This window comes from Ahaetulla prasina, chromosome 2 (genome assembly GCF_028640845.1).
Source record: "Ahaetulla prasina isolate Xishuangbanna chromosome 2, ASM2864084v1, whole genome shotgun sequence".
Taxonomy (NCBI): Eukaryota; Metazoa; Chordata; class Lepidosauria; order Squamata; family Colubridae; genus Ahaetulla; species Ahaetulla prasina.
Window position 1 is genome coordinate 21,176,742 of NC_080540.1, and position 22,436 is coordinate 21,199,177.

Consider the following 22,436-nt stretch of genomic DNA (forward strand, 5'->3'; position numbering starts at 1 on the left):
GAGAGATAGGTGGGTGGCTGTCTTACGGGTAATGAGCTGCCTTATGGGTAGCTCATTGCTCGTAGAAAGCATTTTTTGGCAGTATTTCATTACAACATATTCATTTTCCTTGCTGTTGTTCCCTTTCTGATGAACAATATAGCAAGGTGGCCATAAAACATCAGCCTCATTTATATGTATGTGATCATACGTTTTAAAGCAGTGTTTTCCAAACTTGCAACTTTAACATATGCTGACTTCACACACTCTCCTGTTGGATACATATTCAGTTTACAGTGGCATTTCTACATTCCCTTTCTTCCCCCACCATGTAATGGGTCAATTATGTTGGCTATCAGTGTCTTATGGGCAATATTCTCTTCAATCTCCTAAGGAAGCTGTATATTCGAAGAAGATGTCCCCTTGCCACTCCTTGTTTTACTTTAGTCTTTGGTAGACACTTTAGGCTTTGATAATCGTGGCTGTCTACAGTCCATTTTGATCTACCAGCCATTGTTGCTCCTCCATTCCAGAAGTCTTTAATTTCCATTTTTTTCCTTTTCTTTGCCAGCCTCCACTTTTCCTATATAGAATAGAATAGAATAGAATAGAATAGAATAGAATAGAATAGAATAGAATAGAATAGAATAGAATAACAGAGTTGGAAAGGACCGTGGAGGTCTTCTAGTCCAACCCCCTGCTTAGGCAGGAAACCCTACACCACTTCAGACAAATGGTTATTCAACATCTTCTTAAAAACTTCCAGTGCTGGAGCATTCACAACTTCTGGAGGCAAGCTGTTCCACTGATTAATTGTTCTAACTATCAGGAAATTTCTCCTTAGTTCTAGGTTGGTTCTCTCCTTGATTAGTTTCCACCCATTGCTTCTTGTCCTACCCTCAGGTGATTTGGAGAATAGTTTGACTCCCTCTTCTTTGTGGCAGCCCCTGAGATATTGGAACACTGCTATCATGTCTCCCCTAGTCCATCTTTTCATCGAACTAGACACACCCAGTTCCTGCAACCGTTCTTCATATGTTTTAGCCTCCAGTCCCCTAATTGTCTTTGTTGCTTTTCTCTGCACTCTTTCTAGAGTCTCCACATCTTTTTTACATCGTGGTGACCAAAACTGAATGCAGTATTCCAAGTTTATTTACTTATTTACATTGTTGTAACCATCCCTCTCATAGAACGTGGCTCTGAATGGCATGCAATAAAACTACATCATAAAAAGTGACAATTAAAAAACATCCCATAAGGAGCTCCAATCAGAATTACTAGTAGCAGATTAGCTGAAAAAGTTATTACCAGTATTATAGGCAGACAACCATTTTACTAATTCATCCCTTCCTTAGGAAGCCTGATGTCACTACCCTGTTTTAAGGGACTTCTGGAAAGATGTCAGATGTCAGACATGATTCCAGTCTCACCTTATAGGAAAATAATGTCCTACAGGGCAGGAACCATGAGACTAAAGGCCCATCTCCTGAGTCTTGCCAGATGTTACTGCTTCATGAACCGGACCCATAGAGTATTCCTTTTGTCGATCCCAATGGTGGAATCTGGCACTGAGTTGAGGGAAGGAGTGAAACACCTGATTAGTTTTGAATCACTTATAGGGAAGAAGCAGCTGATTCCCCCCCCCCATTAAAGCTTCATAGCATCTAGTAGTTATATAGTAAATACTTTAGTCTGGCAAGATTCCTGTCTGTAGGCAAGCAACCATAAACATGCCACTCTGATGAGCTCTTCCTCTCATTTCTGATTCCTTCTGCCTGACATGAGCAGATATAATTGGATAGAGGTAGGTAAAGGTAAAGGAGTCCCTGCAGATTTTACTCCGCTAGTTTTAGTCAACTATAGAGGTGGTGCTCATATCCGTTTCAAGGCCACTGAGCCAGCGCTGTCTGAAGAACTTTCCATGGTCATGTAGCTAGCATGATGTCACAGAACGCTGTTACCTTCCCACCGAAGTGGTACCTATTTATCTACTTGCATTTGCATGCTTTCGAACTGCTACGTTGACGGGAGCTGGGGGAAAAAATGAGAGCTTACCCCGTCACATGGTCTATTTTGTACCAGGTGAAGCTCCTGAATAGTCTTCAAGGGCAGCCTCATGAAGAGCACAATTATAGTAATCCAATCAAGAGGTTAGGTGGGTGTGAGTATCCTTGAGCAGAACCTCCTACACCAGAAATGTGCATAACTGACGCACAACATGAAACTGCGCAGAAAAGTTTATTTTTAAAAAAAGCTACTACAAGTAAGAAAATGTGTTTATCTCTGTCACAGCTAATGTGAGCTAAGATAGAACCATGACTGTGCTTGGATAAGTAGACCATGGGATGGTAGACAGGCCTGGATGATGACATGCTGCCATAAGAGCATCGATGGCTTTTGACTCCAAACATCTAGACTAAATTTTTGTGGCTGATTTTATAGATACCTCCGTTCCTAACATCTGTAACTTGTTTAGGGACAGCTTTCAGGACAACAACATTATACAAAAGGGTATTCATTCATATCAATATAACGATCATTTCCATCCAAATCTTCCCGCATCCTCTCACTTTACTTTCATCCCAAATCTTCTTATGGTTAGTATTTTAATTTCCAGTCATTTTGCTTGAAGCTCCTTGCTTTATGCACTCCATTCACTTCCATAGCATTTAAAAAAGTTTTTTTTAATCAAAATTGCTCCACATTTTCTTGAGCCTTTTAATCATATACATCCGTTGCTCTCTTTCATTTCTTTGTTTACAAGGTTTTTTTCATTACGCACATTATAAAATATATTTTTCTCATTCTTTTTTTTTTTTTTTTTGGTAGTAATCACCCTTCGATGTTGGCTTCATGTAGAGATTAAAAGCCTGAAAACCAGATAAAGCCTTTAGAAGCCCAAGCAAAGTAAAATAATCTGAAACAATGATTGGAACCATCTGGAATTACTCAGCGAAGTAGGAATGGAACCACGGGATAATTGTGTCCTACAATCCCTATTTCCCCTCCAAACAGCTAATCTGAAATTGATCTCATGGTGAAAAACCACTCAGAATTTAATTGCTTGCGATAGTCTAATGCAGGGATCTCCAACCTTGGCCACGTTAAGACTTGTGGACTTCAACTTCCAGAATTGCTGGTTGAGGAATTCTGGGAGTTGAAGTCCGCAAGTCTTAAAGTGGCCAAGGTTGGAGATCCCTGGTCTAGTGGGCACATTAGAAAGAGTCTTAAATAAAAATCCATGTCATCCAAGAATTGCCTAGCATTGAATCCCAGTTACCACTGCCTGGGATCCTTGCTTCAAAATAGAAGATGAACAACTAGTTGACATTCTTTAAGGTTCAAAACCCAGCTTATTTAGAAATAATTTTTACAGTCATCTCCTTTTCCAAACTTTCAGGTTTCCACACTTTTAAAACATTTGTAGAATACTTCAAAAGAAAATTCTGTATATAAACAGGCACGTGAAGAAAATATGTGCACAAAAATGTGTAAGTGAGAAGGAAGCTCTGCCAAACTTGAATATTTTAAAGGAAAATGCTGTGTATATATATATATAAATGCCTACATCAGAATTGCTTCCAAAAATATGTTGGGTTTTTCGTTTTTGCAAGTTTGAGGAGGTCTTTTGGCTGAATTTGCAAACCGAAATAGAAACTGAGATAAATTTATTGCATGGAAAAATGAGAATCTGAGCACAACTGATATGGACCTCTCTATCTGTTTATCTAGATCAATCAATTAGCTTAAAAAAATTAAGAGTCTTCAATGTTTCTTTCTATTTCTCATCCAGAAAAACATGTATTATGTGTTGAATTTCTCCACCAAACAAAGGGGAGAGAATACAGGATGGAAGTGGGAAATACAAAAATACGGTGTATGGGAGACTGCAATTTTTCCTCATCAGGAAAAGCTTTCCTTCCTTCCTTCCTTCCTCATTCATTCCTTTCCTTCCCTTCCCTTCCCATTTTATATCCCACCTTTTTTCTTATGTCTGAAAATAGCCCGCCCACCCTAAAGGCCTAATAACAATGGGATTCCATCTCCTCCAAACAGTTTCTGTAGGATAAATCTTCTACTTCATTGCATATGAATGGAGGAAATGTATTGCTTTATTTACAGGTAGTCCTTGACTTACAACCATTCATTTAATGACTGTTCAAAATTGTAACTGCACTGAAAAAAGTGACCTGACGATTTTTCATACTTATAAGCATTGCAGCATCCCCATTGTCATGTGATCCAAATTCAGATCCTTGGCAGCTGGTTCATATTTACGACGTTTGCAATGTCCAGGGGTCACGTGACCATCTTTTGTGATCTTTTGACAAGCAAAGTCAATGGGGAAGCCAGATTCACTTAACAACCTGGTTACTAGCCTAACAGTTGAGGTGATTCACTTAACAGCTGTGGCAAGAAAGATCGTAAAATGGGGCAAAATTTACTTAGCAATTGTCTCGCTTAACAACAGACATTTTGGACTAAATTGTGATCGGAAGTCAAGGACTCACTGTATTAGATTTTGATCCTGCTTTTCTTACTTTATAAGTTAAGGCAAGGCAATGAAGATACCTAATACTCCTTCTGTAAGGCCTGGAAGCCATCTTTTGCCTTGGGCCTTCAGGCCTGCTACATTTACTACTGTGGGGAACTGAGAAGGGGGATTGTATGGAGCAGGGGAGATATATAGTCATAATAACATTCCTTTTTCAGAGAGTCAAGGACATCTTGGCCTGCACCTGGAGGGGTGTGACTGGGAGGCATCTCCAGTCGTGCTTTGATTGGACCACATGATGGACATGCAGGTGCTGGGCAGGGAGTTGGACTTTCCTTTGGGTGGGGAAAACCTGGAAGCTTTCAGGTTCGGGTTTTTCCAGATGTGCCAATATGACATCTCTAATAAAATGGAACTTTGAGGAACTTCAAGCTTCAGAGTTTTATTTCATTGGGGGTGTTACTTGGAACCCTGACATTTTCTTCCTCTTATTTTCCCCAAGCAACAGCCCTGTTAGGTGGGTTGGGCTGAGAGAGAGAGAATGACTGTCCAAAGTCATTCAGTTCTATAGAGAAAAAAGAAACTGGTGCGAACTACCAACCTAGAAATGAGGAGAAGTTTGCTGACAGTGAGAATAATTAATTACTGGAACATCTTACCTTCAGAAGAGATTTTTAAGAAGTGATTGGACAGAGCCTCCTGCTTGAGCAGGGGGTTGGACTAGAAGACCTCCAAGGTCCTTTCCAACTGTTATTTTTTTCCCTTCTGTTAATTTGGGTATAGGGAGTCCATTGAAATGTCATACCATTGAGGCGCAGTGGTTAGAGTGCAATACTGTAGGCTACTTCTGCTGATCACCAGCTGCCAGCAGTTTGGCCGATCGAATCTCACCAGGCTCAAGGTTGACTCAGCCTTCCATCCTTCCGAGGTGGGTGGTAAAATGAGGAGCCAGATTGTTGGGGGTGGGGGCAATAGACTGACTCTGCAAATTGCTTAGAGGGGGCTGTAAAGCACTGTGAAGCGGTATATAAGTCTAAGTGCTTTTGTTATTCTATGGGTGGCTCTGTATGTAGAGATTAATTTGAGTGTGGGGCGCTCTCTGAGCTGCGTGATTTTTCTTGCATATCTTTCATTATCAAACTAGGGAACATTATCAGGGCTGGATTAATTTGAACACTCATATCAACCTGTGGCTTGCTTTTTAAAAACCTTTGCAGATTAATTTTTTTAGTGGGTTTCTGACGTGGTTACTCTTGCTGCCTTCAATTCTGTCTCCTTTCAGGTATTTTCCCCCCACAATGGTGGCCCTGCGTGCAGAGCTCCCGTGAAGTGCCCAGACCTGCTACTTCACTTGTTGTAAGCGCATCGCAAAATGCAACGTCCCCATTTGTTATCTTCTGTGAGGATGTACTGCTCTCCGGCCTCCAAAAAGTCTGAAGCAGCCAACGCAATGGAAACAGTTAAAGTTTTTCTTTGTCGCCTCTCTGGAGCTGGAAGGGATTTGGGAAGACACTCCGTTCAGCGAATCTCTGCAACCACACAAAGCTGGTGGGACAAATATGAGGAATTTGTCGGCATTAATGAAGTCCGAGAAGCCCAGGGAAATGTGACCGAAGTAAGAAAGGGATAACAGGTCAATTTAGGTATCATTTAGTAATAGTAATAGAAGGGACCTTCAGAAAAAAAGCACCAAACAGAGCTTCAGACGGTTTTTTTCTGAAGCTCTGTTTAGAGTCTGAGGCAGAAAAAAAGTTTTTTCTGAAACAGAGTTTCAGAGGCAGCAAAAAATGCAAGGCACAGAGTCCGCAACCCAGGAACCTGTTGCTACAATTCACCTCTGGAACATTGATATTCCGGGAGGCCGATCCACTTGCCAATCAGCTTTTTTATTATTTTCCTCCCCAAAAACTAAGGTGTGTCTTATACTCCAAAAAATACAGTAATGGCTAACAACCACAATTGAGCCCAACATTTCTGTTGATAAGCAAGACAGTTGTTAAGTGAGTTTTGCCCATTTGATGGCTTCTCTTGTCACGGTTGTTAAGTGAATCACTGCAGTTGTTAAGTTTTTTTTTTTGTTGTTTACATTTATATCCCGCCCTTCTCCGAAGACTCAGGGCGGCTTACAGTGTATAAGGCAATAGTCTCATTCTATTTGTATATTTAGTAACATGGTTGTGAACCTGGCTTCCCCATTGACTTTGCTTGTCAGAAGGTCACATAAGGTGATCACATGACCCTGGGACACTGCAACCGTCATAAATATGAGCCAGTTGCCAAGCGTCCAAATGGGGAAGTGGCAACGGTCATTAAATGTGAAAAATGGTCCATAAGTCATTTTTTTTCGTGCCATTGTAACTTCGAACAGTCAAGGACTATCTGTGTTAGAAATATAATATTTATCTGATCATTTGTGTCCCATCCTTTATGCAGCATGTCTACTATTATTAGCACAAGCTTGCTTATCTCAATATGGTGCCTTGTAGTTTCAATAATTGGCATTGGCATTGCCAGAATTCACATGAGCATGGCCAAAATATGCAAGTTGAAGTAAGCTAGTATCCACCCCATTCTGGTGGATTAGGCCAGGGCTGTGGATCTGGGCTGCAAACTCAAGGCGACCACTAGATGGGCAGAAAGATTCAAAACAAGTCTTTACTCTTTGTTGCCATCTAGCGGCAATCTGAATTTTTGCAGTTCAGTTCAGTTGTGTCCTATTTAGGCTGTCAGATAAGTAGACAGTCAACTTTCTCTTTTGCTGCTGTCTTCCAGGCTGAAAAACAGTTTATGTTTGCTCGAGGAATTGTACGAGAAACTCGTGACACGTGGGAGACTCAGCAGCTGAAATTGAAGGAGATTCGGGATCGTTTAGACAGAGTTTCACGCGAAGACGCTCAGTATCTGGAACTGGCAACTTTGGAGCACAAATTATTGCAGGTAAGAAGAGCCCCAGATGTTGGAGGCATTTGAATCAGTCTGCTTTCCGTTTTTGAAATTGAGTGATGTTTGGACTTTAATTCCCCCTCATTTTGGAACTGCTTCAAACTGATTTACTCGTATTTTTTGGAGTAAAGAGTAAAAAAAAAAAGTAAAAAAAAGTAAAGTAAAAAAAAAAAAGGTTTTTTTTTTAGTAAAAAAAAAAAAGATGCACCTTTTTTCCCCCAAAAAGAGGGTGAAAATCTGGGTGCGTCTTATACTTCGAATATAGCCAGAGGTGAAATCTAAAAATTTTCCCTACCGGTTCTGTGGGCATGGCTTAATTGGTGGGCGTGGCTTGGTGGTCAGATGGCTGGGTGGGCGTGGCCAATAACAATAAATAATAAAAATAATAAACAAAGTATACAAAACAATAAGTGGTACCAAAAACCATCTTTCACACTTTACACACACACAACACAACACAACACAACTGACTCACACACAATGTAAAAGCAGATGTACTTCACACTTCACATAGCCACAAAAAGCTCAAAAACCAACTTTCACACTTTACACACACACACAACACAACACAACACAACTGACAACACACACAAAATGCCACATACAGCTTTCTGAGATTTTGTGTGTTTGTGTAGTTAGAGTGAAACACTACAGAAACACACCAAATCTCAGAAAACTGCACAAATATTTTATTTTATTATTAAGGTTTGTGGACTTCAATTCCCAGAGTTCCTCAGCCAGCAAAGCCAGCCAGCATTAATCACTCAGTGATGAAATAGATTAGCTAAATTAGATTAGTTCTGTCTGGTGCTGAAAATGAAACTGGGGCTTTCCAGCTGGGAAAAAAGCCATGAGGTCGACCAGTAATCAGGTAAGCGGCTTAGAATCTCTTAAAAAGAGGTTTTCTACAGAAAACATGCTCTGCTGATGAGGAACTCAGGTGAGATCACCAGAGGAGCCTTTAAAATTTTTTTGGTTAAAGTTTAAAGGCTCTGCCGATCTCAGCTGAGGGGCGGGATCCTCAAAGGCTTTTTTTTCACTTTTAAAGGCATGTTTCGGCTGAAGCAAAACCTTCTTTTAAAAGTAAAAAAAAATCCTCTGCTGATGGTGGGGCTCAGCAGAGGCAGGGGGGGCGGGGCCAGGGATTTTTGCTACTGGTCCTCCGAACCAGCTGCCGCCATTGCTACCGGATCGTGCGAGCTAGTCCGATCCGGGAGCATTTCAGCCCTGTCTAGCTTCTCAAATGGAGATTTCAGAGGCTGAAAAAAGCATCAGAAAAGAAGCTTGAGAAAAAAAGCCCCCAAACAGAGCTTCAGAGGCTTTTTTTATGAAATTGTTTTGAAGGCTTTCAGAGGCAGGAAAAAAAGTTTTATCTGAAACAGAGTTTCAGAAGTTTCAGTGGGAAAAAAAGCAAAAAAAAGCAAGGCACAGAGCTCACAACCAAGGAACCTGTTGCTAAAATTCACCTCTGGAAACAGCTGATTGGGGATATTTCAGGAGGCCGATCTAACTGCCAATCAGCTTTTTTCTTATTTTCCTCTCCAAAAACTAAGGTGCGTCTTATACTCCGGTGCGACTTACACTCCGAAAAATACGATATGTTAAAACAGGGATGGGCAACTATGGCGACTTTACAATCTATGGACTTCAACTCCCAAAATTCCTGAGCCAACCATGCTGGCTCAGGAACTCTGGGAGTTGAAGTTCACCGATCGTAAACTTGTCACGGTTGCCTACCTCTGTGTTAAAACAGGAAAGTGGAAAGTAGGATTTCCAATTAAAAAGCTGTCATAGTTTCGCTGACTGGTTATGGAAGTGTTTCTTTTAATTAGGGGGGAGCTTAGCCAAATCCTATACCGCCGGAGCCTTTGTTGAAAGAAATGAAGCGTTCAATTAATCAGCAAAAATACTAACAATAGGCTGACCTTTTATACACAGAGAGCATTTTCAACTAGCTACCAATCACATTTGGATAATTGGATTTGCTAAATTTATTCTGGGGAAGAGAGTTTTCTCTTTATTGATTATTTTGGATAATTGCGTGTTCCTTTTGGTTTGATATTTCTGAAGGCAGCTTAGGAAAGGTTAGATTTGTTGAGGTATGTGAGCTGGGGCAGATGCTACACAGCTTTCCATGGTTTCTTTCCCATAATGCAAGTATAGTCTTACAAGAGTAGAAACTGGTACCGGGCAGAGAATGTGCAATCCTAAAACTTAATTTATAAAGGCACTTAGTTAACAAGTTGCTCTTGACATATGACTGGTCACTTAGCATTGGGGCTAGTTATGACCAGTGTTGGATTGCTACCGGTTCACCCTGAATCGGACGAACTGGTAGCAGCAGCAGCGGGAGGCTCCGCCCACCCACCTGGATGTCTCTTTGCTAAGCTTCTGTGCAGGTGCAGAAGTGTTGCGCGAGTGAGCGCGCGCCCACCCATGAGTGAAACGGTAGCTACGGGATTTGAATCCCACTACTGGTCATGACCCAAATGTTGTGACCAAAGTGGGTGCTCGGGTTGTCGGCTAAACCATGTCCATAGCAAACCATTAGTTCACTTAATGACCGTGGAAGTTAATTAACAACCACAGCAGCTGTTTTACAACTGCTGCTTTTGCTTAATGACCCGGACAAAAAAGTTTGTAAAATTGGGTGAGGAGTCGGTCACCTGACCAATCGGTTTTACGACCGTTGTGACTTACAACTGTGAAGTGCAGGCTCTATTACGGTTGTAAGTCACAGACTGCCTGTATAATAAAGATCCTTTGGTGACAGCTTCAAGCTAAACGTGGTTGAAACAAGTAAGTGGAGTCAGACCCAATATTGTTGCCAAGAAAAATCCATGGATGGATCCACAAAGTAACTAATAATTAAAGGAGCTTTTAGCAGGTAGGTGGCAGCACTTAATTTTGGTTGATCTTGAAAAGCTAAACAGGACTGAACCTCATTTCTATTTCTTGCCTTCCCTGGGATATGAAGTAGTGAACGTTTGCATGACTTGTATAGAGGAGCTGGGAGGGTGTTTCTCTCTTTTCTCACGTGGTGTGAAATGTAAGTTCCAGAAAGCTTCCTTTTGTTAGTAGGTGCAAGCATCCCTCCTGATTATCTAATGTTTCCCAACTTGGCAGTTTTTAAGATACATGGACTTCAATTCTCAGAACTTCTCAATGGCTGGCGGGGGAATTCCTGGACTTGATGTTCACGTATCTTAAAGTTGCCAAGTTTGAGAAACACGGAATTATGCTCTAGGCTGAGGCTGAGTGAGAGATTGTTGTCCGTCTAACATGCAATTGTTTCATCCTTCCGTGGTTCCAAATAGTCCAGTGTTGTTCCATTGTCCGGAACATCCTTCCATGTTTTAAATAGCATTGTTCCATCCTTCCAAGGTGGATAAAATGAGGACTCCAGATTGTTGGGGGCCATAGGCTGACTCTGTAAACTGCTTAGAGAGGGCTGTAAAGCACTGTGAAGCGGTTTATAAGTTGAAATGCTATTGCTATTGTGCAAAACTCTTGTCCCTATTCTTAAAGCAGAGAACATACATTACTCAGCCTTCCTTAGATTCTACAGCAGCATTTAAAATAGCAATAGCACTTAGACTTACTAATCCAAAAAAAGAGGATGAAATGGAGGTTTCAGAGGCTGAAAAAAGTTTTTTCTGAAGCGCGGTTTCAGAAGTTTCAGAGGAAGAAAAAAAAAGGAAAAAGAAGCAAGGCACAGAGCTCACAACCAAGGAACCTGTTGTTAAAATTCACCTCTGGGAACAGCTGATTGGGGATATTCCGGGAGAATAGAATAGAATAGAATTTTATTGGCCAAGTGTGATTGGACACACAAGGAATTTGTCTTGGTGCATATGCTCTCAGTGTACATAAAAGAAAAGATACGTTCATCAAGGTACAACATTTACAACACAATTGATGGTCAATATATCAATATAAATCATAAGGATTGCCAGCAACAAGTTATAGTCATACAGTCATAAGTGGAAAGAGATTGGTGATGGGAACTATGAGAAGATTAATAGTAGTGCAGATTTAGTAAATAGTTTGACAGTGTTGAGGGAATTATTTGTTTAGCAGAGTGATGGCCTTCGGGAAAAAACTGTTCTTGTGTCTAGTTGTTCTGGTGTGCAGTGCTCTATAGCGTCATTTTGAGGGTAGGAGTTGAAACAGTTTATGTCCAGGATGCGAGGGGTCTGTAAATATTTTCACGGCCCTCTTCTTGACTCGTGCAGTATACAGGTCCTCAATGGAAGGCAGGTTGGTAGCAAATATTTTTTCTGCAGTTCTAATTATCCTCTAAAGTCTGTTTTTCTTGTTGGGTTGCAGAACTGAACCAGACAGTTCACTTGCACCTCTATAACTGGTGCAAATGACAACTGGTGTCATTTGCACCAGTTATAGAGGTGCAAATGACAGACACAATAATTCCTCTGTAGAACTGAATCAGCAGCTCCTGATCCACCTACCAATCAGCTTTTTTCTTATTTTCCTTCCCAAAAACTAAGGTGCCTCTTATACTCCGAAAAATACGGTACTCCAAGAATTCTTTAATGAGTTTCATCAAAATCCAGTCTGTTAATTTGTTCTTGCATTCCACCACCCGTCACTTCTGCTTCACTTAATCCTTCAGATTCTTTTCCCAAGAAAGCCATCCCAGGCACGGATATCTTTCCGAAACAAAAATTCCAGGAAACTTCCCTACGATCCTTCCCCTTTTAGCAAACTTTTTGTTGACTAACCATCCAGCTGTTTCCCTGGCTGCTCTCTTCATTCTAAGGATTTGTAATATTTTTAGCAGTAATTTCGTTTTTTTCTTTTTCTTTTGGCCACGGTTCCCAGGCCTTGCTGTTTGCCAACTTGCCATCTATCTAGAACACAGCTTTCCGTTGGGAAGCGCTTTTAAGAAGGTCTGACATTCCTTCAATTCCCCAAAATATGCATGTTTCATTTTGTGGATACAGAAATAAATGGGTGGGTGGGAGGAAAAAGAGTTGAAGCAAAATATTTCATCCGTTTTTGCCCTTCAGCAGGGTAAAAGAATGCAACTGTCTTAGCGTTTTTTCCTACTATTGTGTACACAGAATTTCAGAGTTACCTGCTTTTTACATCATACTTGATGGATGGCTAGGACTTGCTATACAGGTCAGGTTACACAACAAATAAAATGTATTCATTCATGCATCTCCCAGAAAGCAACTCTGGGCTGTGCTTCTTGATACTTCTTGGGAAGAATATTGACTAGTTTCATAAGCTGGAATCCAGGTAGTCCTCGACTAATGACCACGATTGAACCCAAAATTTCTGTTGCTAAGCAAGACGGTTGTTAACAGTTGAATTTTTCCCCGTGTTATGACTTTTCTTGCCACAGTGGTTAAGCGAAGTACGGCAATTGTTCAATTAGTAACAGAGTTGTGAACTTGGTTTCCCCATTGACTTTGCTTGCCAGGATCGCATGACCCTGGGACATGGCAACCGTCATAAATATGAGTTCGATCATGTGACCGTGGGGATGCTGCAGTGGTCGTAAGGGTGAAAAATGGTCATAACTCTCTTTTTTTCACTGCCGTTGTAATTTCGAATGGTCATTAAAGAAATTGTTGCAAGTCGAGGAATACCTGTAATGTTGTTTCTTGGAACTCCATTCAGACAAGCAGGATTCCTACCTAGTCTGGGATCCTCTCCCATGTAGCAGCTGGCCAGATGTTCCTAGGAAGCCCAGGATCCCAGGGCTCCTCTGTTTCTCCAGCTGTATTGCTAAGTTCATTCACTTCTCCAGCTGCAATGCTAAGCATGCTTGCTGGAAATAAATGAGTGCTGTGTGAGACACGGTGAGGTTTAACTTCTACTCAAACATACCAAGGGTAAATACCAACTGGCACGAAACCCTCCCAGCCCTCCATTTGGAGTCCTCAAAACAACTCCCTGAACCCCATGTTCCAAAAGCCGAATAGCACAAAGATGCAAACTTAATTTTGACATAATTGAAAACGTGTTACGTGCAATTTGTATGATTATTTCCCACAAATTTAAGATTCTACCCCTTTTGTCACCTTGCAAAATTGCAATTTGGCAATGAATGGGTGAGCTTGGAAGAGCTGGAGCGAAGGCTTTGGGGGAACAGATTCTTGTGATCCAGGCCCAAGTAGGTAGTAGGAAACTCGGTCCATGAAAAAACAAACAAACTTTATTCGAAGAGCTGAGAATTACTTCATTCCCAGCGTCGTTCAACTCAAATTAAAGCAAATGCCTCCCAACACAAATTCCTCAGTTCTCTTGCAAACCTTGGTCCAAAATTAGGCAAACTTCCAAAGGCCTTTCTTGGCAAATGTTCAGAAGTCACAAAAATAAAGACATAGACGAAGCAGAAGACAAAGCAGAAGACGCAGCTACCAACGTTTTCTGGCAAAGCTCAAACGCCGGTGCTGGTCTGTTTTAAGCCTTAAGGGAGGGGCCAATCGTTTCTTGGCCCTACTCCCGAGTTGTCCTCTCTGCTTGAGCTGCTCTTGCCTTCTGGCAGCTCTTCTCATGCGTGCATTAGGAACAGGCTCCTCCTGTTCCTCTGCCTCACTACTATCAGACTCTGGAGGCTCTGGAGTCTGCACCTCACTTCCCGATGGCCCTGGCCTCACCTCAGCGTCATCGCTGTCCAAATCGGTTGCCAGCTCCGTAGGCTGCTGACAGACCACAACACAGGTCGTTTCCTAAATGAATATATCTATTTATTCTGGCCTCCTCACACCTTTGAGTATCATATCCAGTTTCTTCTCTTCAGCTTCTTTCTCCCCATAAATTTCCTCGAAATGAACTCCGGTGTTGGGTACCCTGTCGTGGCTGAGATGGAGCCACACATCATGAACGTGGCTTAGCTATTGCAGGGTCAGAGCCTCTGATCTGCCCACTGCCCATTGGGCAACAGGATTCAGTCGTGCGACTTCAGCAAACAGCCTGGGAAAGTTGGATCCCGACAATCCCATTGTCAACGGGAGCCTTTGCACTCACCGAATTTCAGCCTGTTTGTTCGGCTCTTTGCATTCATTGCTGGGGCTGTTTCCATCTTCCCTTTGCTTCCCTCCAAAATGTGCTTCGTGATGCATTAAAAAAAGCACAGGGCTATGCCCTGCTCCCGTGGGAGAGGCTGCTCATGAGAAACGAGGAAGGGGGCTTTGCTCCTATCATCTACAGGGCTCTCTAAGCCAAGCAGAGGGAGGTGGTTCCCAGCATCCCAGATGTGTTTGCACAAGCATTCTCTTCCAAAGGGAAAAACGGGGCAAGACAACCATCTCATAAAGCAGAAGACTCACACTGCTCTTCCCCAAAGCAAACGCTACCATCCTAGATTACACACAACTTTAGAAAAACAACCCCACAGAATCTAAAACCTGGTTTATATTTCTTGGTTACACACTTCTGTGACCAAGGGTAGAACGATGCATTTAAGACTCTGTTTTTAGTGGCAACTATTGAAACTTGTAAGGTGAGAAAAATTAAGCCATCACAGGGGCGAGGCCACGCACTGACCTCAGTCCTTTGCTCTCGGGCCTCTGTTACACGGTAGATTTAATCTAATGGCTTTCTGGACTTCCAGGTTTCCTGGTATTTGCTAGTAATGTTTTAATTTTTATAAATGACTTATTTTCAAGACCGTAAGCAAAAGCTGATCAATCTGTCCCCTTAAGTCCACCTTCAAAATTCAGTGCCACAAAGAAAGACTTCATTGGTACTACAATGAGGCATTTGCCACAAATAATCAAGTATCTGCAAAACTCACCTTAATGCAGGGATGCTCAACTTTGGCAACTTTAAAACCTATGGACTTCAACTTCCAGAATTCCCCAGCCAGCATGTTGGCTGGGGAATCCTAGGAGTAGAAACCCACAGGATTAGAAGTTGTCATCCTAGGTGTTGAAGTCCACAAGTTGCCAAGCTTGGACACCCCTGTTGAGAGCATGAAAACTGCATTAAGTTCAGGAGGCATAACCTTGTTCAGGGAAGCTTAAAATATTGCAGGCTGAAAGGAAATAAGATTTCATCCTGTTTCAGGGGCAGGAATGAGGTGGAGGTTATTTGTAGTAAAAGCCTTATGTAAAATAGGCTGAGGGTGATTATCATACAGTGGAGTCAGTTTTCCTTCAGAGTGATATCTGGAATGTGTCCAGCTGGTCATCCTATCTGAACAAGGCTGCAGCAATTTATTTATTTATTTATTTATTTATTTATTTATTTATTTATTAATCATATTTATATACCGCCCTATCTCCCGAAGGACTCAGGGAGGTTCACAGGCAAGTAAAAAACATATAAATACAAATTAAAATAACAATTAAAAAAACTTATTCTAAAAGCCGAATTATTAAAAAACAGTATAAATAATAAAACCCATTAAAAACCAATATAAATTTAAAATCTAATCCAGTCCTGCGCAGATGAATAAATATGTTTTAAGCTCGCGACGGAAGGTTCGGAGGTCCGGAAGTTGACGGAGTCCTGGGGGGAGTTCGTTCCAGAGGGTGGGAGCCCCCACAGAGAAGGCCCTTCCCCTGGGTGTCGCCAGACGACACTGCCTAGCTGACGGCACCCTGAGGAGTCCCTCTCTGTAAGAGCGCACGGGTCGGTGAGAGGTATTCGGTAGCAGTAGGCGGTCCCGTAAGTAGCCCGGCCCTATGCCATGGAGCGCTTTAAAGGTGGTTACCAAAACCTTGAAGCGCACCCGGAAGGCCACAGGCAGCCAGTGCAGTCTGCGCAGGATAGGTGTCACACGGGAGCCACGAGGGGCTCCCTCTATCACCCGCGCAGCCGCATTCTGGACTAACTAGCCTCCGGATGCCCTTCAAGGGGAGCCCCATGTAGAGAGCATTGCAGTAATCCAGACGAGATGTCACGAGGGCGTGAGTAACCGTGCATAGGGCATCCCGGTCTAGAAAGGGGCGCAACTGGCATACCAGGCGAACCTGGTAGAAAGCCCTCCTGGAGACGGCCGTCAAATGATCTTCCAAAGACAGCCGTTCATCCAGGAGGACGCCCAAGTTGCGCACCCTCTCCATCGGGGCCAATGACTCGCCCCCAACAGTCAGCCGAGGACTCAGCTGACTGTACCGGGATGCCGGCATCCACAGCCACTCTGTCTTGGAGGGATTGAGCTTGAGCCTGTTTCTCCCCATCCAGACCCGTACGGCTTCCAAACACCGGGACAGCACTTCGATAGCTTCTTTGTGGTGGCCCGGCGTGGAAAAGTACAGCTGGGTGTCATCCGCGTACAGCTGGTACCTCACACCGAAGCCACTGATGATCTCACCCAGCGGCTTCATATAGATGTTGAACAGAAGGGGCAAGAGAATCGACCCCTGCAGCACCCCACAAGTGAGGTGCCTCGGGGCCGACCTCTGCCCCCCTGTCAACACCGTCTGCGACCGATCGGAGAGATAGGAGGAGAACCACCGATAAATGGTGCCTCCCACTCCCAATCCCCCCAACCGGCGCAGCAGGATACCATGGTCGATGGTATCAAAAGCCGCTGAGAGGTCTAATAGGACCAGGGCAGAGGAACAACCCCTATCCCTGGCCCTCCAGAGATCATCCACCAACGTGACCAAAGCCGTCTCAGTGCTGTAACCGGGCCGGAAACCGGACTGGAACGGGTCTAGATAGACAGTTTCATCCAGGTGTAAGGGAAACTGATATGCCACCATACTCTCTACAACCTTCGCCGCGAGCGGGTTGGAGACCGGACGATAATTACCTAAAACAGCGGGTCAGGAAGGCTTCTTGAGGAGGGTCTCACCACCGCCACTTCCAAGGCGGCCGGAAAGACTCCCTCCACCAAAGAAGCGCTCGTAATTGCCTGGAGCCAGCCTCGTGTCACCTCCTGAGTGGCCAGCACCAACCAGGAGGGGCACGGGTCCAGTAAACACATGGTGGCATTCAACCTACCCAACAACCTGTCCATGTCCTCGGGAGCCACAGGGTCAAACTCATCCCAAACAATGTCACCAAGACCACCCTCAGACGTCTCACCTGAGTCACCGCAATTTTGGTCCAAACCGTCCCGAAGCTGAACGATTTTATCGTATAGATAACCGTTAAACTTCTCAGCATGTCCCTGTAACGGGTCATCCCGCTCCCCCTGGTGAAGGAGGGAACGAGTCACCCGAAACAGGGCGGCTGGGCGGTTATCTGCCGACGCAATGAGGGAGGAGGCGTAGCAACGCCTCGCTTCCCTCAATGCCACTAGGTAAGTCCTATTATAGGATTTCACTAGTGTCCGATCAGCCTCTGAACGGCTAGACCTCCAGGAACTCTCTAGGCGTCTTCTCCGGCGCTTCATCCCCCTCAGCTCCTCGGAGAACCAAGGAGCCGGTTGGGACCAGCGCCGGGTCAGAGGCCGCAAAGGCACGACACGGTCTAAGGCCCCCGCCGCGGCCCGTTCCCAGGCCGCAACAAGTTCCTCAACCGTGCCATGGGCCAGACCCTCAGGAAGTGGCCCAAGCTCCGTTCGGAACCTCTCCGGGTCCATCAGGCGCCTGGGACGGAACCAACGTATTGGCTCCGTCTCCCTGCGGTGTTGAATGGCGGTCAGAAAGTCCAGGCAAAGGAGAGAGTGATCTGACCATGACAGAGGTTCAATGACTATTTCCTTCAAGTCCAGATCTCTCAACCACTGACCAGAGATAAAAATCAAGTCCAGTGTGCCACCCCCAATGTGAGTAGGGCCATCGACTACTTGAGTCAGGTCCAAGGCCGTCATGGAAGCCGTGAAGTCCCGAGCTGCTATCGATGACGAGCCGGAAGATGGCAAGTTAAAGTCCCCCATGACTAAAAGTCTGGGGGTCTCAACTGCCACCCCAGCAAGCACCTCCAGGAGCTCGGGCAGGGCAGCTGTCATGCAGCAAGGAGCCAGGTACGCGACCAGCAAGCCCATCTGACACCTATGACCCCATCTCACAAAGAGGGATTCACACCCGGCAATCTGAGGTACAGTGGTCTCCCTCGACTCCAGGCTCTCTCTAATCACAACCGCCACCCCCCCACCCCTACCCTGAGCCCTCGGTTGATGGAATGCACGGAAACCCGGCGGGCACATTTCAACAAGGGGCACACCCCCTTCAGTGCCCAACCAGGTTTCCGTAACGCCTATAAGATCCGCGGCGCCCCCCTGAATAAGATTGTGTATTAGGGGGGCCTTATTGGCCACGGACCGTGCATTGCATAACATGAGGCGAAGGCCCAGGCTCTGAGGGTCTTGACCATCCGGGGAACGGGACAAGTCAGAGGGATCGGGGCGCGCAGTCGCCTGTAAACATCGAGCGCGCCCCCCCACAGAACGATATGATCCCCCACTTCCGCCATATCTGCCCCTCCCACTTACCGTGCAAATAGGACCACCCTCACTAGAAGGAACACGTTCCCCCCCCATAACCTCCGAACCTAATAAATAACCGCCGCGAGCATACGCAGGAACTGGCTTCCCTCCCAACGGGCTACCCCCAGCACCCGCCCTAACCCTCCCACCCCTTAAAAATGCCCTATCTAAAAAACCCCAAAGGCTCTTTTTCTTCGCATGCCACCTCTGTGGATCCCAAGACCCGTCATTGAGGCCGGCCCTTGATAGAGAAGTGGGCCATTCCTGCGAGGCGGGGGCACCTCGCAGGCGCAAGAGTTCCAATGCAGAATATCGCATATATAATAACTAATGGCATAAATAGGAGATAGAGGCCGACGAGAGGTAATAATGTCTAGGATGGCAGGATGTAATGCCAAATCCAAATGGATACCCATCCTCCGATAAATCTTCAGATGGTGGCTGGCTTAAAGCTGGTAAAAGATGGAATGGTAGGCAGATATAGTCTGATGATAAAATTGTCACTACTCTGCCCAAAGCACAGTCCTAGAATCCATGGCCTGAGAGAGATGGTACTTCTCTCCACGTCAACGGCGTCACAGACGTTTCCAAATAGATGTTTCCGAATAGATGTTCCAAAGTTAGGGCCCCCAACAGATCACCAATCAGGCTCCAATCGTCTTCCCCAAAAAATCCAGGAATAATCATGACCCAAGAGTTTCAACTGGCCATGTAAAGTGCATGATGACAAAATGCAGATGACAAATGTTACAGCTAAAAATGTAACGTTATAATCCTGGGAGCTTAATTAGAATGTAAGAAAACCCAACTAGATCTTTACTTTCAAGTTTTAAGCCACGATCACATGCTGATGGACCCCTGACAGCAAATCTGCAGGCAGATCAACATGCCTTATAGGTTAAACAAAAAAACAAATTGTCCCACTAGGGGAGACATGATAGCAGTGTTCCAATATCTCAGGGGCTGCCACAAAGAAGTGAGTCAAGCTATTCTCCAAAGCACCTGAGGGTAGAACAAGAAGCAATGGGTGGAAACTAATCAAGGAGAGAAGCAACTTAGAACTATTTCAGGAAAATAATTAATCAGTGGAACCACTTGCCTCCAGAAGTTGTGAATGCTCCAACACTGGAAGTTTTTTAAGAAGATGTTGGATAACCATTTGTCTGAAGGGGTGTAGGGTTTCCTGCCTAAGCAGGGGTTTGGACTAGAAGACCTCCAAGGTCCCTTCCAACCTTGTTATTCTATTCTAATTTAACCTTAACCCTAACCCAACTAGATCCAAGCAAAGTGCTTTTTGTTCAATGTTTCCTTCCCATAAGGACCAATCAGATGTGGCCTGGGAAGCTGTCAAATACGTATTGAGGACATAGTCCTCTCCCTCTCATCTTCAAAGCAAGTAGAATGAAGAGCATTCTCGCCAATACTCATCTTAGCTATTATGAGTTTTGACACCAGCCTTTATGACTATCATGGCACCAGCCTTTGCCAGCCTGAACTTCTGTTAATTGAATGATTTATTGTGTGCCATGGAGTTAGTGTTGACCCTTCATGGGCACATAAGTAGACTTTCTGCAGATTGATCTGTCCTCAGTCAGGTTCTTGAGGTCTTCCAATGATGTACCCATCATATCTATAACAGAATCCATTCATTTGCTGATGGCCATCCGCTTCTTTTTCCTTCCATCTTTCCTAGCATTATAGAGTCCCACAGAGAGTAAGGTCTTTGGCTAATGTGCACCAATTATGACCATTTGAACCTGGTTATTTGTACCTTGAGAGACAGTCTGGTTTCATTTGTTCAATGGTCTGTTTGTGTATTTTCTTAATTGATATTCTGTAGAATCTTCCCCAACACCAAAGCTCAAAAACATTGATATTCCTTCTGTCTAACTTCCAACTAACTAAGACTTTCAAAAGGAAGACTGTTTGCTACGCCATTCTGATTGTATGATCCATCATTTAAATATCTTTTGCAAGAGCTTTATGGCTGTTCTGCCAGGCATTAGCCTGTGGCATATTTTTGATATTAGTTCTTTTTCTGTTGATAGTTAATCCAGATGCTGTCCACCAGTTCACTCTCTTAATTGTCAGTTCAAAGGCTGGTTGCTACACTGACTGTCTTTACATTCAATTTTGCTCATTTTTTTCACCCTGTTCCTTGTCTTTCATTATTAGAGTTAACATAACATAACATAACATCAGAGTTGGAAGGGACCTTGGAGGCCTTCTAGTCCAACCCCCTGCCCAGGCAGGAAACCCTACACCATCTCAGTCAGATGGTTATCCAACATTTTCTTAAAAATTTCCAGTGTTGGAGCATTCACAACTTCTGCAGGCAAGTCGTTCCACTGATTAATTGTTCTAACTGTCAGGAAATTTCTCCTTAGTTCTAAGTTGCTTCTTTCTTTGATCAGTTTCCACCCATTGCTTCTTGTTCTACCCTCAGGTGCTTTGGAGAACAGCCCGACTCCCTCTTCTTTGTGGCAGCCCCTGAGATATTGGAACACAGCTATCATGTCTCCCTAGTCCTTCTTTTGTTAAACTAGACATACCCAGTTCCTGCAACCGTTCTTCATATGTTTTATCCTCCAGTCCCTAATCATCTTTGTTGCTCTTCTCTGCACTCTTTCTAGAGTCTCAACATCTTTTTACATCGTGGCGACCAAAACTGGATGCAATATTCCAAGTGTGGCCTTACCAAGGCATTATAAAGTGGTACTAACACTTCACGTGATCTTGATTCTATCCTCTGTTTATGCAGCCCAGAACTGTGTTGGCTTTTTAACAGCTGCTGCACACTGCTGGCTCATATCTAAATGGTTATCCACTAGGACTCCAAGATTCCTCTCACAGGTACTACTATTGAGCAAGGTACCACATATACGGTACCAGTGCATTTTGTTTTTTTGGCCTAAACGTAGAACCTTACTTTTTTCACTGTTGAATTTCATTTTGTTAGATAGCGCCCAATGTTCAAGTCTGTCAAGATCTTTCCGTAACTTGAACCTATCTTCTGGAGTGTTGGCTATCCTGCCAGCTTGGTTTCATCTGCAAATTTGATGAGTTCCCCATCTATCCCCTCCTCCAAGTCATTGATGAAGATGTTGAAGAGTACTGGGCCTAAAACAGAGCCTTGGGGTACTCCACTGCATACTTTCCTCCATGTGGATGTAGTTCCATTGAGGACTACACGTTGAGTGCGGTTGGTCAGCCAGTTACAAATCCATCTGGTAGCCACATTTTTCTACTTTATCTAGTAGTAGGTTATGGTCTACTTTATCAAATGCTTTACTGAAGTCCAAGTAAATTATATCGACAGCATTCCTCTGGTCTACTAATTTTGTCATTTTGCCAAAGAATGCGATAAGATTAGTCTGGCATGATCTGTTTTTGGCTTTTGGTTATTACTTTGTTTGCTTCTAGGTGTTCGGTGATTCGTTGCTTGATTATCTTTTCCAGAATCTTCCCCGGTATTGAGGTCAGACTGATAGGTCTGTAGTTTCCTGGATCTGTTTTTTTCCCTTTTTTGAAGATGGGAACTACATCAGCTCTTTTCCAGTCCTCTGGCAGCTCCCCTGTGCTCCAGGATCTTTGAAAGATATAGTTCAGTGGTTCTGAGATCACGTCTGCCAGTTCCTTCAGAACCTTGGGGTGTAATCC

The 22,436-nt window shown here is 43.9% G+C and overlaps 1 protein-coding gene across 4 annotated transcripts in view; it reads left to right on the plus strand.

Moving 5' to 3' along the window:
* Positions 1-22,436, plus strand: part of CCDC51 (coiled-coil domain containing 51) — a 30,183-nt gene that overhangs the window by 1,484 nt on the left and 6,263 nt on the right. For 2 of the 4 annotated variants that reach the window (XM_058167567.1, XM_058167568.1), the window contains exons 2-3: positions 5,757-6,089; positions 7,247-7,411. In XM_058167567.1, coding sequence (XP_058023550.1) covers positions 5,847-6,089; positions 7,247-7,411 — 408 coding nt within the window. In that variant the 5' untranslated portion in view covers positions 5,757-5,846. Of the gene's footprint in view, positions 1-5,257; positions 5,403-5,756; positions 6,090-7,246; positions 7,412-22,436 lie in introns of all 4 variants that reach the window. The other 2 variants (XM_058167566.1, XM_058167569.1) reach the window with 2 other exon arrangements.